The sequence below is a fragment of the Aythya ferina genome (assembly GCF_964211825.1).
Source record: "Aythya ferina genome assembly, chromosome: 2".
Classification (NCBI taxonomy): Eukaryota; Metazoa; Chordata; class Aves; order Anseriformes; family Anatidae; genus Aythya; species Aythya ferina.
In genome coordinates this window covers 60,266,910-60,279,118 of record NC_140297.1, presented here as the reverse complement: position 1 = coordinate 60,279,118, position 12,209 = coordinate 60,266,910, and the positions used below count along the sequence as shown (strand labels likewise).

Here is a 12,209-nt window from a genome sequence, read left to right as displayed (position 1 = left end):
GGAAAACACTGTCTCACAGTTAAAGTAATTTCAAAGCTTGCACTTTTCCTTTATTGCCTGGATTCTTTCCTCCATCTCAAGCCTATGCACAAGATCCATAAAATGAGGGGCTTGAGGGGAGGACATGAGGTGGATTTAAAGATGTTCAAATAGATTTACGGGATGTCTAATAGCTCCCAAAGGAAAGAAAGTCTTACAAAATAGATTGAATTTCATGTGAAATGTTCTTCATCACAGCCTCCATTTGACTCCAGATTAAAACACCTGTGACAGTGTACTCATGAGGTGGGTGCCTCTCCTCTGTAAGGCAATACCCACCTCTTCAGTGCAATCTGTGGAGTCAGAAGAGCAATTGAAAAATCCTGAAGTTAAAACAGTCAAATCAGGGCCATTAAGGCCATGGATGCCCACAGGGGCCTGACGGGCTGCTGTCTGGGCCCGCCTGACCACACTGCCTGGTTCAACACAAGTTAACTCAAATGGAGACACCTATGTTCAGGTGTCACAATCTGGAAACTGATAAGCCTCCAGGAGCAGAGTTCGGCTGCCAAAATACATGTCTGGTGCTTGAGAGGACCACAGAGGCACATCTGGTGCCTATGCATAATCCATGAATTTCATCTTTGGTGTTTTAGGTCATTAATGTGTTGTAAAAAGTCAGTGGCATGTCTGACGCAAAAAAGAATACTTCCATATATGTTAATTGTTCCACGAAAGAGCTTTAAGTTAATGCCATGCCATAGCTGTCAGGTAAATAAGCACACTTGTGTGAAATGAAGATTTAGCCAGGACACAACTTTTCAACTGTTAACAATTTCACCCAAGGAGCAGCTCTTACTGAGAGGCAACATCAAGTAAAGCAGACGACAGCTTCTGTTCACTCAACAACAACAAAAGGTTCTTGACTTTCACCTAATTCTATAAACAAGCAACAGCAGTACTTGACATTTTATTTTATTTTGAGAACACTTCACAGGCAGCTGCTTACATAGCTGCAACTGGTATATCTCTGTGTGTACATATAAAATACATAATTTATTTAAATACTAAAATATATTTTAATTGCCATCTGTAAAATAAGTCTCTTAACTACATATGGAAAAGCAGTGAGAGGTAAATATGCACAGACATGAAATAGAATATTAATATCTTACAAAAATGGAGCAAGTGCTGAGTCATTAAAATATAGCAGGGGATAAGGGAATTGCTACTTAACTTCCTGATAAAAAAAGTGTAAGATACAATTGCTTGAACATCAGAATAGAGATATAGAAATTTAAGGCTTGATGATATTTTCACAGCAGAGAGAAATATGCAGGATTTTTTTTTTATTTTTTTTTTTTCCTGAACTTCAGGGTCAATTAAGGGGCTGGGCACATCCACAATTAGCAAGAAAGGTCTAAGCCTTAGGAAAATTCTTGCAGTACACTGAAAATCTGTGTCACATATGAATTTATATAAGGTCCATGAGTTTTGTTTTACAGTGGCAATTTCCTGTTTACAACTTAAGTGGAAGGTGAATAACAATTTTATTCACTGCTAAAAGTCAAAATGTTTTATTGCTGGTTTCAGCTGCAGCAGCTTACTGCTTCTGACAGGAAAATCCAGAGGCTTTGCAAGGCCACTGTGCAGTGTTCTCTCCAGACATGGAATGACTCAGTTTCTCCATGGTGATTCATCTGATAATTTAGCTCTGTGCTTCATGTCCAAAAGGCAACCTTATCCAGCTGTATTCAGAAAGAGATGGGAATAGACTGCTGGGGAGCCTTAATGATATTTTCCTACAGAAAGGAAGATTGGATGTATCCTTACACTGAACTGCCTGCTCAGTTTGGTGCATACCCATCATCCTACCTGTTATGCAGGCAAAAATTGTTAAGATCTCAGTTTTTGCATTACCTGCTTCCTGGGTTATGACCACTATGCTCTTTCTCTGCTTTCCCTGAGCTGAACTGGGAGCCCTCATTTATGATCTTTGGAGAGCATCAATAAAAGGATAATTCTATCCATAAGGCCCGTTGACCTCCCAAGTGACACAGGTTAAATAAGGTAGGGAAACAAGAACAGTCCATTTTCACAGCTTTCAACTTACCCAAAGCCTGAATGGCACCAGCTGCTACAAACAACATAGAAAGACACAGATCTGAAGCAACGGTCTTCCACAAAAACAAGTGTAGGTAAGTGAGATGACCAGGAAACAGAGACAAATCACTGCTAAGTGAGACAACAACATTTGAACTTTCTCTCAAACTGCTTCTGTCATAGGAAAACCTGGCTGGGAAGCCACCTGAATGGCCCACACCAGCTATTCTGTGGACCTGAACACAATGATCAATCACCCCAGATGCCTTTTTACTCTTTAGTACCTTGAATTTAATTTTTATTTTTCTAAAGGCTCTAGAGTTGCAGAGATAATCTTGGAAGCAAGATTGAATGTAAACCAAGAAGAAAAGGAGTACACAGAAGACAGAATTTCTGCAAGGTGTTGACCTAGGAAATTCTGTGATTCTGTGAATATAAGTGATAAATTTAGATGCACATTGTAATGTTTCAAATCTTTGCCTTCCTAGTCAGTTGTAGATTAAAGCATGGAAGAAACTAAGAAAATTTAAGCAATTTATATCCTTCTTATTTGTGCACGTGGCAGCAGCAGTGCTTTTGCATCATTTTTCCTCCTTGTACTTGAAGAATTGTGCAAAACAGAATTCTCTGAGAACAAGACCAGCAGAACATGGCATACCTGATTAGTTTCTTAAAAGCATGAATGATCTCTCTCATTTGGTATGCCAGTGGACCTAACCTAAACTGCATGTGCCACTCAAAAGAGTTGTAGTATTTCCCTCAGTGCTCACTCCTCCTCATCCAGTTCCTCCTGTAGCCCCAAGTCACATTTGCATCGATTTAATACCTTTCAGTTCCTGTAGAGTCCTTGACTGCTTGTTACTGTCTCTAAGTACATCAAAGGAGAATGAAATAAAAATGAAGGAATGTTAAGATCCTCCTTAGCCCTTGGAAGAAACAAACACTTGAGACATAATTTTGCTGAAAAAAAAAAAAAAAAAAGGGTTTTCTCTTTCATCTCTCTTCATTTTTAATTGACTCAGAATTTTTAGCTAAAAATACATTTCACTGAATTCTCTTTCTTCATGGGGATGCTCCAGCTGCTCCTTTCCCACCCAATAACAGCCTTACAGATGCACCTCATTTCTAGTAACACAGTTCCTAGCTGTGCATACAGCTGTGATATTGAAAACAAGGATAAGAAGCAATATAAGGAAAATCAGAAAGAAAGAAATACCCAGTTGATATCTCAGCATATTTGGAAAAGAGGATGGGAAGAAAAAGGAAAATATGACAACTCTACAGGGCTTCCAAGCTTCTCAGTGTTTTTTTTCAGCTCTATTACATCCCATCATCTTCCTGACCTTGAGGAAGGAATCACCCTTGTTAGAGAAACAGATTCTTTACTTCCCATCATCATCATTTTGGGGGAAGAATGGACATATACCCAGCCCAGTTACTCCCCAAACCGCCCTCTCTTTCTCTAGACAGACAGTGAAAAATAATGGCTAAGTCACCATAAGATATGAAAGAGTTAATCAGTGCCCTAGCAAATCAGAGTGCATGATTTGTGTTTATGTGGAAAGGACAGAAATGCATGTGGTAGACAGGACTGACTCAGGGTAGGAACTGAAAACCCCAACATGAACAAATTTTTACATCACGTAGAGTGTGTGGAAGTAGTTCTCACCCTTCAGTACCTTTACATATGAGCTCTAAAAGATAGCCCAGGACGGCTACCGATAACCTCAGTTCACACTTACATGAGATTATTTTCTTGATGGCATTAATGCAGCTCATGGTAGGCATTAATTTGTACTAGAAAGCTGCTATATAATTAATTGCAATTAATCAACTTGTAGCTGAAAAGTCTGTCCAACAAAGTGAGGAGTAATAGAGGTTAGAATTTAACATTGCATTGGGAGTAGATTATAAACTCTTAAGGGCACCTTTGTTTTCATATGTGTGTTTGTAATTGAACCCTGCTCCCCAGGAGTGATTCATCAGCACTGCCACCGCAGATCTCGTCATCCCTGCACTAACAGGGAACATAACAACACACAGCAGTCTAAAACTATTCTGCTGTTCACTTCATATAAAACTAGCATTATTATACACCATTGATGAAAACAACCCACAAAATGAAACCAAGGAAATAAATTATTTCATTGTAACAAGGCAACTACAAAGCTATATCACATTGGGTTTGGGTTTTGTTCTCAATTATACTGTTGAAAATGTGCGTACACTTCACTGATCCCAAGGAGTTCTGGCATGACAGCGTTGTACGTTATTAGAATACAGTTATTTAATCTAAATGCACATCTTACATATTTGCATGCAATAAATCCAATCATTCTTTTCTATTTGAAAACTATTGAACAAAATCTTATACCAATATGGTTCAAAACATTTTCTTTTACCTCCTGAAACACCTTCTTCAAAATCAAAAGTTAAAATACACTGCATTCTTCTTAAGAGACAATTAAAGAAAGTGAAAAAGTAACTGACCTCTTGTCTTTTGAAATTTTGTACATATTCTTCAAATTGTTCATCTTTTGTTTCATCTGCTTTTCCTAGTTTTTGAAGTACCTATATTGGGAAAAAAAAAAAAAAAAAGGATTAATGTTAGTGTCACAAAACAAAAATGCTGTTACTTTTAACACTTTTGTTCTTGCTGTTAGGCTTAAATAGTATTTTATTTTTGGAGTGTTGCATTCACTACTGTTTCCAAAGTTTATAAGGGAAACAATTTTGTCAAAAATTAAAAAGGATGACTATAGACAATGAGAAGCAATTTGTGTGCATGGGCAGAAGCATGGTGTGTGTAAATCTACTTCAAAGTATAGAGTTCCTGGGAGGGGCGTGTGTGTGTGTTTTGTTTGTTTGTTTTAATGAAGCAAATTTTCTTTTAGCAGAGACTCCCAGGGTCTCAAAACAAGGAAGAATGAAATAAAATTTGCTGGAAATGCAAGCAAGTTCTCTTCCCATTCAAACAGAGCAAAAAATGAAATTCTTCTACATTTTTCTACTGTTTATGGCTTATTATGTCCAATGATATTAACATTATCTTCATGATTTTCAACACAAAATGAGAATGAAAAAATTTAAGGCTGTATGAGAAATTGGTAGAGCTAATGCTTATTTAAAACTTTTACTGTTTCATATTTGCCTCCTTCCCCCTCCTTCTCTCCCCCTTAGTTAATTCTGAAGTGGATTGTCATACTAGGTAATAAATATACTGCAATATGTCAGCAGAAGGGCTATTCATGTGATAGTAATCTCAAAAGTAATTGGATATTGCTACACTTCACACTCTGTTAACTACAACAAATGCATTCTGTTATCAAATCAAAGCATTATCAGTACATTTTAACATTGAAGGCTTACATGTAGGAGCAATTAGGCTTTACCTTTCTTGTCAAACACCCCCAAAAACTTTATAGGATACTGTTAGAGGGATAAAACATATTGGGGAGTGATATTTTGTTTGTTCTCCCAAGGCGAAAAAAACAAACTTTCAATTTTCACAGGAAAAGCAAAAAACAAACACATAAAAAAATCACCTCCTCCCTTCCCTTCTCCCTCCCCTCCATCCCCCCCCCCCCAAAAAAAAAAAAAAAAATAACTGATGCCATGAATAAACACATCAGCAGTCCAAGTATAAAAACATATATAAACACAGTCCCAGTCCTGGCATATTCTGATTCAGACCATTTGCCTCTCAACCCCAACCAGCTTGGAGCCACAAAAACTAGGGTGAACAAAGGGGCAGAGATCACTGCCACAGTGGAAACCAGGAATAAAGATGATCACAAAGGTGATGCAACACTACCCATGTAACTGACATGTGAAACTTCAGGGAAGTTTTGACATATTTACAGCAGAAAGACAGAAAGAATGACATCTGAGAGGGAGGGAAAGAAAAAGAAGAAAAAGAAAAAGAAAAAAAAAAAAAAAAAAAAGGAAAAGAAAGGCTTTTCTTGCCTGTAGCTATGTTTTAACTTTTCATTCCCCTGGCTCAGTTGGGCATTCTGGGTTGCATTTAATTCCCAAAGAACTCGTGTCCTCTCATCACTGATCTCTTCATAAAATATTAAAAAAGTATCACAGACGGCTTTACAGAGGAATCATTTAATTTAACATTTCAAATCATCACAGGACTTCACATTGCTCCCTGTCACCAATGAGCCTGCCCCCAGCTGCAGCATGGCTTTGATCTGCACCAGGCTTCTCTCTGAAAATCCAACATTTCCTTTTCAAAGAGCCAGCTGCCAGGTAAGCCTCCTCGCCAAGGCAATTCATTTGAGTTGTGTTCACAGGAACAAGTGCAGGCACATTAATTAGAGTCAGAAAGATCCATAACACAAGTAACAAAACAGGGCAAAAAAAAGTTGTCATGAAAAACTCTTTCCTCTTTCCTGAGATATTAATGGCACACATCCATGTCTCCAGATGCATGCTCAGGTTCAGAAGGGAGCAACTCTTATAGCACCTCAACTTTTTTCTTGTTTGTTTTTTAATCCTATCTGCTACTTTTAAATTCTCTTCATGTATTTTTCTTAACTGAGACTAAGAGGCAGTGTTTGAACTTGTCTTCTGTGAATGACAACTCTAATTTTAATTCAGGGTTAAAAACATACAATGACAGCTTCCCAGCCTTCCTAATCCTAACCCAAACCAGAATGTAAATGCTCACTACAGGTGTATCACACATTTGGAACTCAAAATACTGGCCAGTGGCTTGGTATTAGCTGACGATACTTGTGATCCTTGCCCTCACTGAAGTCCTGTAGCCCATGCAATACACACAGACAACTAGGGCTCACTCGCTGTTTTCCTAAATGCAATCCTAACCCTAACACTAACCCCATGACCCCATAGAGAGACAGCTGAGCAGACTGAAGCTGGAATAAGCCATTCCTCAGAGGTCTCTTTAGCTCCTATCCTTCACCTAGCCACATCGACCACTGAATGAATAGCACAGCCTTTTACAACCAACCCTTTCCTGACTAATTATAACTTACCAATAATCAGAGAGGACACAAGACTGAGGGCAAGTCTCAAACTGATCTCTGCTGAAACTTTCAGCACTTATTTGTGCAGTTCTGTCTTAAAGTAGAAGTCAAAAGTCTATAGTTTGTAGTTCAGTTATTATTATGACCCAGATTGGTCACGTATTTATATGTTGTCTTTGGACAGAGTGAAGGCTAGATGAAGGCTTATCTACAATACACATGGATTCTTCTAACTCCAAGCTCCCTGTGGACAGGCTGAAATAAATTTCAGACGCATCTTTCATCTTGTTATATGGAGATTTTGCATCAAAATTAGAGTTAGGGTCTAGGTTAGGGCTAGGGCTATGGCTACGAAAAGCAAAGTAGACAGCTCCGGGTTAGTAGTAAATACCCAGCACCCTGAAAAATTAGGATATGGCATGGACCTAACACTTTATTTGTTTCCTACGTGATCACCTCTTTCATCAGCCTACTAGCATTAGGCTTATATATTGGTCAAGAGAAAGCTGGTTTAAGTGTTCAGGTCACCAGAATGCATCCGATGGTCCTAAAAGGTAAAATGAAGGCTGTGCACAGGAGCAGCAAGTGCCTAACCTCTCTCTGAAGCCTTAGTTCAACCACCCTTCTATACAAGGATTAGATTTAGTAACAGGAATAGCTCAGTTTATTGGTGGCCCTTGAGGACAGGAGAAGGGCGAGTAAATAGTGCTTTACAACAGCACTGAAGTGCTCTACAATGTGCCAAAGAAAGGAGATCTGGACAGTTAAGTAGCTAATATTTTATTTTAGCTCTGTGTGGTCACTTACCCATATTGTGGATTTGGATTCAGGCATTAAGAAAAGGAAAGGCAAATGAAGCAAAGCTATTGCTGAGCATCTCATGGCCCATAGAGCTAGAATACATCCTGGACTCAAAGAGGGCAGGTAGCTAGTATATATATATAATATATAATATCATAATATCATAACATAATTAATGATATGATAATATGACAATATAATAATATAACAATATAATAATATAATAATATATATTCTTAGCATCCCCACACAGAGAAATAATGTTTGGGATTAGGTTTAGGAACATCCATCAATGTGTATGAACAGCCTATACCATTTAAATTTTTATTTAAATTACATAGAAAAAATGATGAAGCAGACATAGAATGTAGAATGCATTCAAGAAACATTCTAAAGTCATGTGCTCTGTAGTTTTCTGAAGACAGCAAAAAATATTTGGTGAACATGTTCACCCTACCCAAAAAAAAAAAAAAGGCAAAAAAACTACCCTATATTTCATTTAATTAGCCTAAATCAACTACCAGTATGTGTTCTGTTAAAATAACATTTAAAAAATAATAATCACTTGAAACAGATTTTTTTTTTTCTGATTTAACTGTGATCTCCAAATGTGATACTGTACAGTCTGCTTAATGCACTGAATTATGCTAAGGATCTAAAACAAATACCAGTATTGAACCAGCTTGCTGCTAAAAATATATAAACTAAATAATTAAGTCCAGTTATTAAGAGAATGAAGTAAAAGCTAAATTTGATCTGATGGTAAACCTCAATTCTGTTGAGTGAATACATGTACAGATAAACTGTCTGTCTGGTAATGCAGTACTGAGATATATGACAGATTTGACCCAAACACAAAATTTGGGGAAGGACATCAAGCACTGTCTGATATCGTTCATAAAGGTCATATTTCCATTTGGGGATGTTGCATTTTCAATAACCATTTTGAAGGACATAAGACTGAGCACTTCCTATTTTAAGTCATTTAAGCACTTTCATTTACCAAAAATAATACATTTCAGATAAGTGTGGATTTTAACTGTTAGGAAGAAAGAGTCAATAATTTGCTTATCTTGAATTAAAATGATCAATTGTACAATGACTATGAAGTTAAGTGTCTGCAATATACCAAAGAAAGGAAATTAATATAATAGAAACAAAACGAAAGAGATAAGATTGAGTAAGCTTGGTTATATTGAAAACTTATGTCTTGTGGTAAGGATGACAGTGTTATAATAGTGGTTGAGGCAGTGACCAGGATGGGCCTATCCATCTTTCCCTAAAATAGTTTCCCAAACTATGGTAATTCAAGGGAAAAAAAAATAAAATGATAATAATAATAAAAAAAAAAAAGAGAGAGAGAGAAAGAAACTGATTCTCCGATCTAAATCACAGGAAACCGCGAGTTGCCTCAGGAGCAGCTCAGCTCCCTGCACATCAGTAGCAGAATGAACAGGAACCACTAGTAGCCTCATCAGACACCCCCACATACATCACCCCCAGTTATACATACATATTCTTAAAGAATAACAAACACAACCAAAATCACTTAAGGCAGGAAGACAGGATTGCTCAGAGAGGAATACCCAGGGCAAAACTTTATCATAAATTCACAAAGACTTAACACATTGAAATCTAACCTACCACAGGAAGCATTAATTAAGGCTATTACAGAGTAATTCCAGGATGAAGAGCAAAACAAACACTTTTGAGAGTCAAAAACCATTGCCATGAAGTCACTACCTTAAATCTTTAGAGAACAGCAAAGTGCTCAGGACCTTAGCAGATGCAAACTCATGCACCTACTACATTGTTCTACAACACTTTTTAAAATAAAACCATTTTTTTTCTTCTACAACCTGTAAAAGAAAAACTCAGAATGCAAAAATAATTTATGCAGATTCCCAAAGTAGTTTCAGGACGGTAATTCTGGGCAGAAATTGATTAAAATGAAAACAGACCATTCAGAAGAAACCATATGAGAGTCACCTATGTGTAGATTGTCATAACGATTTCAGCATATGCTCAGAAAGCTGAAAAAAGTATTTGCTCAATATAAAATACAAGATTTGAAAGAAGTGTCTTATGAGGCACATGACAAGAACACTTATCTGAAAAATAAAAGACAAAAAAAACAAATACAGTAGGATAAGTTCAAAGTAAGTGTTAATATATTTCAACTTACCCAGCCACAAAATAGTATATGACAAGTCATAAGGAGAAAATATAGAATCATGGAATGGTTTGGGTTGGAAGGGACCTAAAAGATCACCCATTTCCACAAACCCCTGCCACTAGACCAGGTTGCCCAGGGTCCCATCCAGCCTGGCCTTGAACCTCCTGGTTCCTGGGTGTGAGCATCCACAGCTTATCTGGGCAGCCTGTGTCTGTGCCTCATTACCCTTACAGTAAATAATTTCTTCCTAACATCTAACCTAAATCTCCCCTCTTTTAGTTAAAACCATTCCCCCTTGTCCTATCACTATACTCCCTGACAGAGTTCCTTCCCAGCTTTCTTGTAGGCCCCCTTTAGGTACTGGAAGGCTGCTCTAAGGCCTCCCTGTAGACTTCTCTTCTCGAGGCTGAACAACCCCAACTGTCTTGGCCTATCTCCAGCCAATGAGAGGTTCTCCAGCCCCCTAAGCATCCTCATGGGCCTGGACTCACTTCAACAGGTCATGTCCTTCTTATGTTGGGGGCCCCAGAGCTGAACCCCAGCTTACCACAGCCTGACAGGAATTTCAGATGGACCCAAACAGGAAACAAACAGAAAATGAACACACATCTCCAAATTTAAAATGTTAAGACAAAATTTTTTCACATGATGGGATGATATATAAAGCATTCAATGTCATAAAAATGTTAAAAAAAAAAGTGTCAAATTAAAAAAGCTAAGCACGATCCATGATACCCAGCTGGTATTTGGGAAGTGTAGGAACAAAGTTGAAGAAACCCTGTTTGTTCCAGAAATAAAAGCTAGCTTGGAAGACAACATATCAAAGTATGAAATCTGGAACAGAACTAATGCAAAACATATCCACTGACTCTCACTCGAGTGTTAGAGCAGGGTGTTAAACCCAAGAAACTGAACAAATACTCAAGACCTGCCGAAGCCACATGAGATTCCCACCTCCTCACCATTAGCACATGGGTAGCTGAAGCAAAACCAGAGAGGGAATTAGTACAAGGATGCTCCTCAGTTATTCCCCTGCAAAGGGGGGCAAAGGAAGAATGTGAATTGGATTACAGATATCTGAGTGTTAAACTGATGTACCTAAACATCAGTCCAACTAATGAAAAGTCTTCTCTCCAAAGAGGTCACATTCATATTTAACTACTCAAAATCTCTTGGGGTGGCATTAAAAAAAAAAGAAAAAAAATGTATATCTTATTTTATCATGATGTCAAAGTCTGGAGACTTATTCTGCCTCCATTTCACACCAGCAGACACATCAAAAGATGGTCAGAAAAAGAAGACGGGCAGAGATAAGTTTTAAGATTATCACATAATAACATAAAACTATGCACAATGTATTTCACAGGTATTAGATGGAATTTTCTAATTAGCAAATAAATAAATCAAAGATTCCTTAGAAACTTGTTAATTTTTTTTTCCAGTCCTATTCTTCATGGTCTATCAGATTCTTTTAAGCAAAATTAGCATTATATACAAGAAATATGAAGTATTGTATTTATTTCTGCAGAAATTAATTTACACAGAATATGAGTTAAAGTCTCAGGGTATCTGTGCAAAGTGATTATTATTATCTGAGCTATGGAAACTGAGTTACAAGGTAGGCATTTCACAAATTAGTTTTTTGTTTGTTTGTTTATTTTATTTAGCCAGAAACCATACCATATATAACATTATCAGGATTTAGTAAAATAAGGAGATCAGCAACCACACATACCCAGTAAGTATAAATTAACATTTTAGCACTGAGTAAAAATAAAGATTTCTGAATTAACAGAGTATTGCTCAGTTACAATTCTGCTGAGATTTTGGTCTCACTATGGCCCCTGTGTAACAGGCTCCATCACTCCTCTTTTCCAAGAGGTGGACTGAATTTCATACTTTCTGCACTGTACAGCTGTAAATTTTCCAATATCTATGGCTCACCTTTGTAAAACTGCTTTTCCACCCTTGCAATCCAGCAGAAACAACAGCTGAGAGTGACCAATATTTGTGCAAGCCTCAGTTTTTGTTAATATTTACTCAACTTTTGTGATAAAGTCCCTTTGTTATTGAGAGAATATCAAAAGCTCAAAAACCTGTTTTAAACAGAACACTGGGCATTTTACTATGACTAGTACAGAAAACATAGAAAG

General features: G+C 37.3%; 1 protein-coding gene across 2 annotated transcripts in view; it reads right to left on the bottom strand.

Moving 5' to 3' along the window:
* Positions 1-12,209, bottom strand: part of AMPH (amphiphysin) — a 129,883-nt gene that overhangs the window by 70,833 nt on the left and 46,841 nt on the right. For both annotated transcript variants that reach the window (XM_084510094.1, XM_084510093.1), the window contains exon 2: positions 4,573-4,653. In XM_084510094.1, the coding sequence (XP_084366220.1) occupies positions 4,573-4,653 (81 nt within the window). The remainder of the gene's footprint in view (positions 1-4,572; positions 4,654-12,209) is intronic.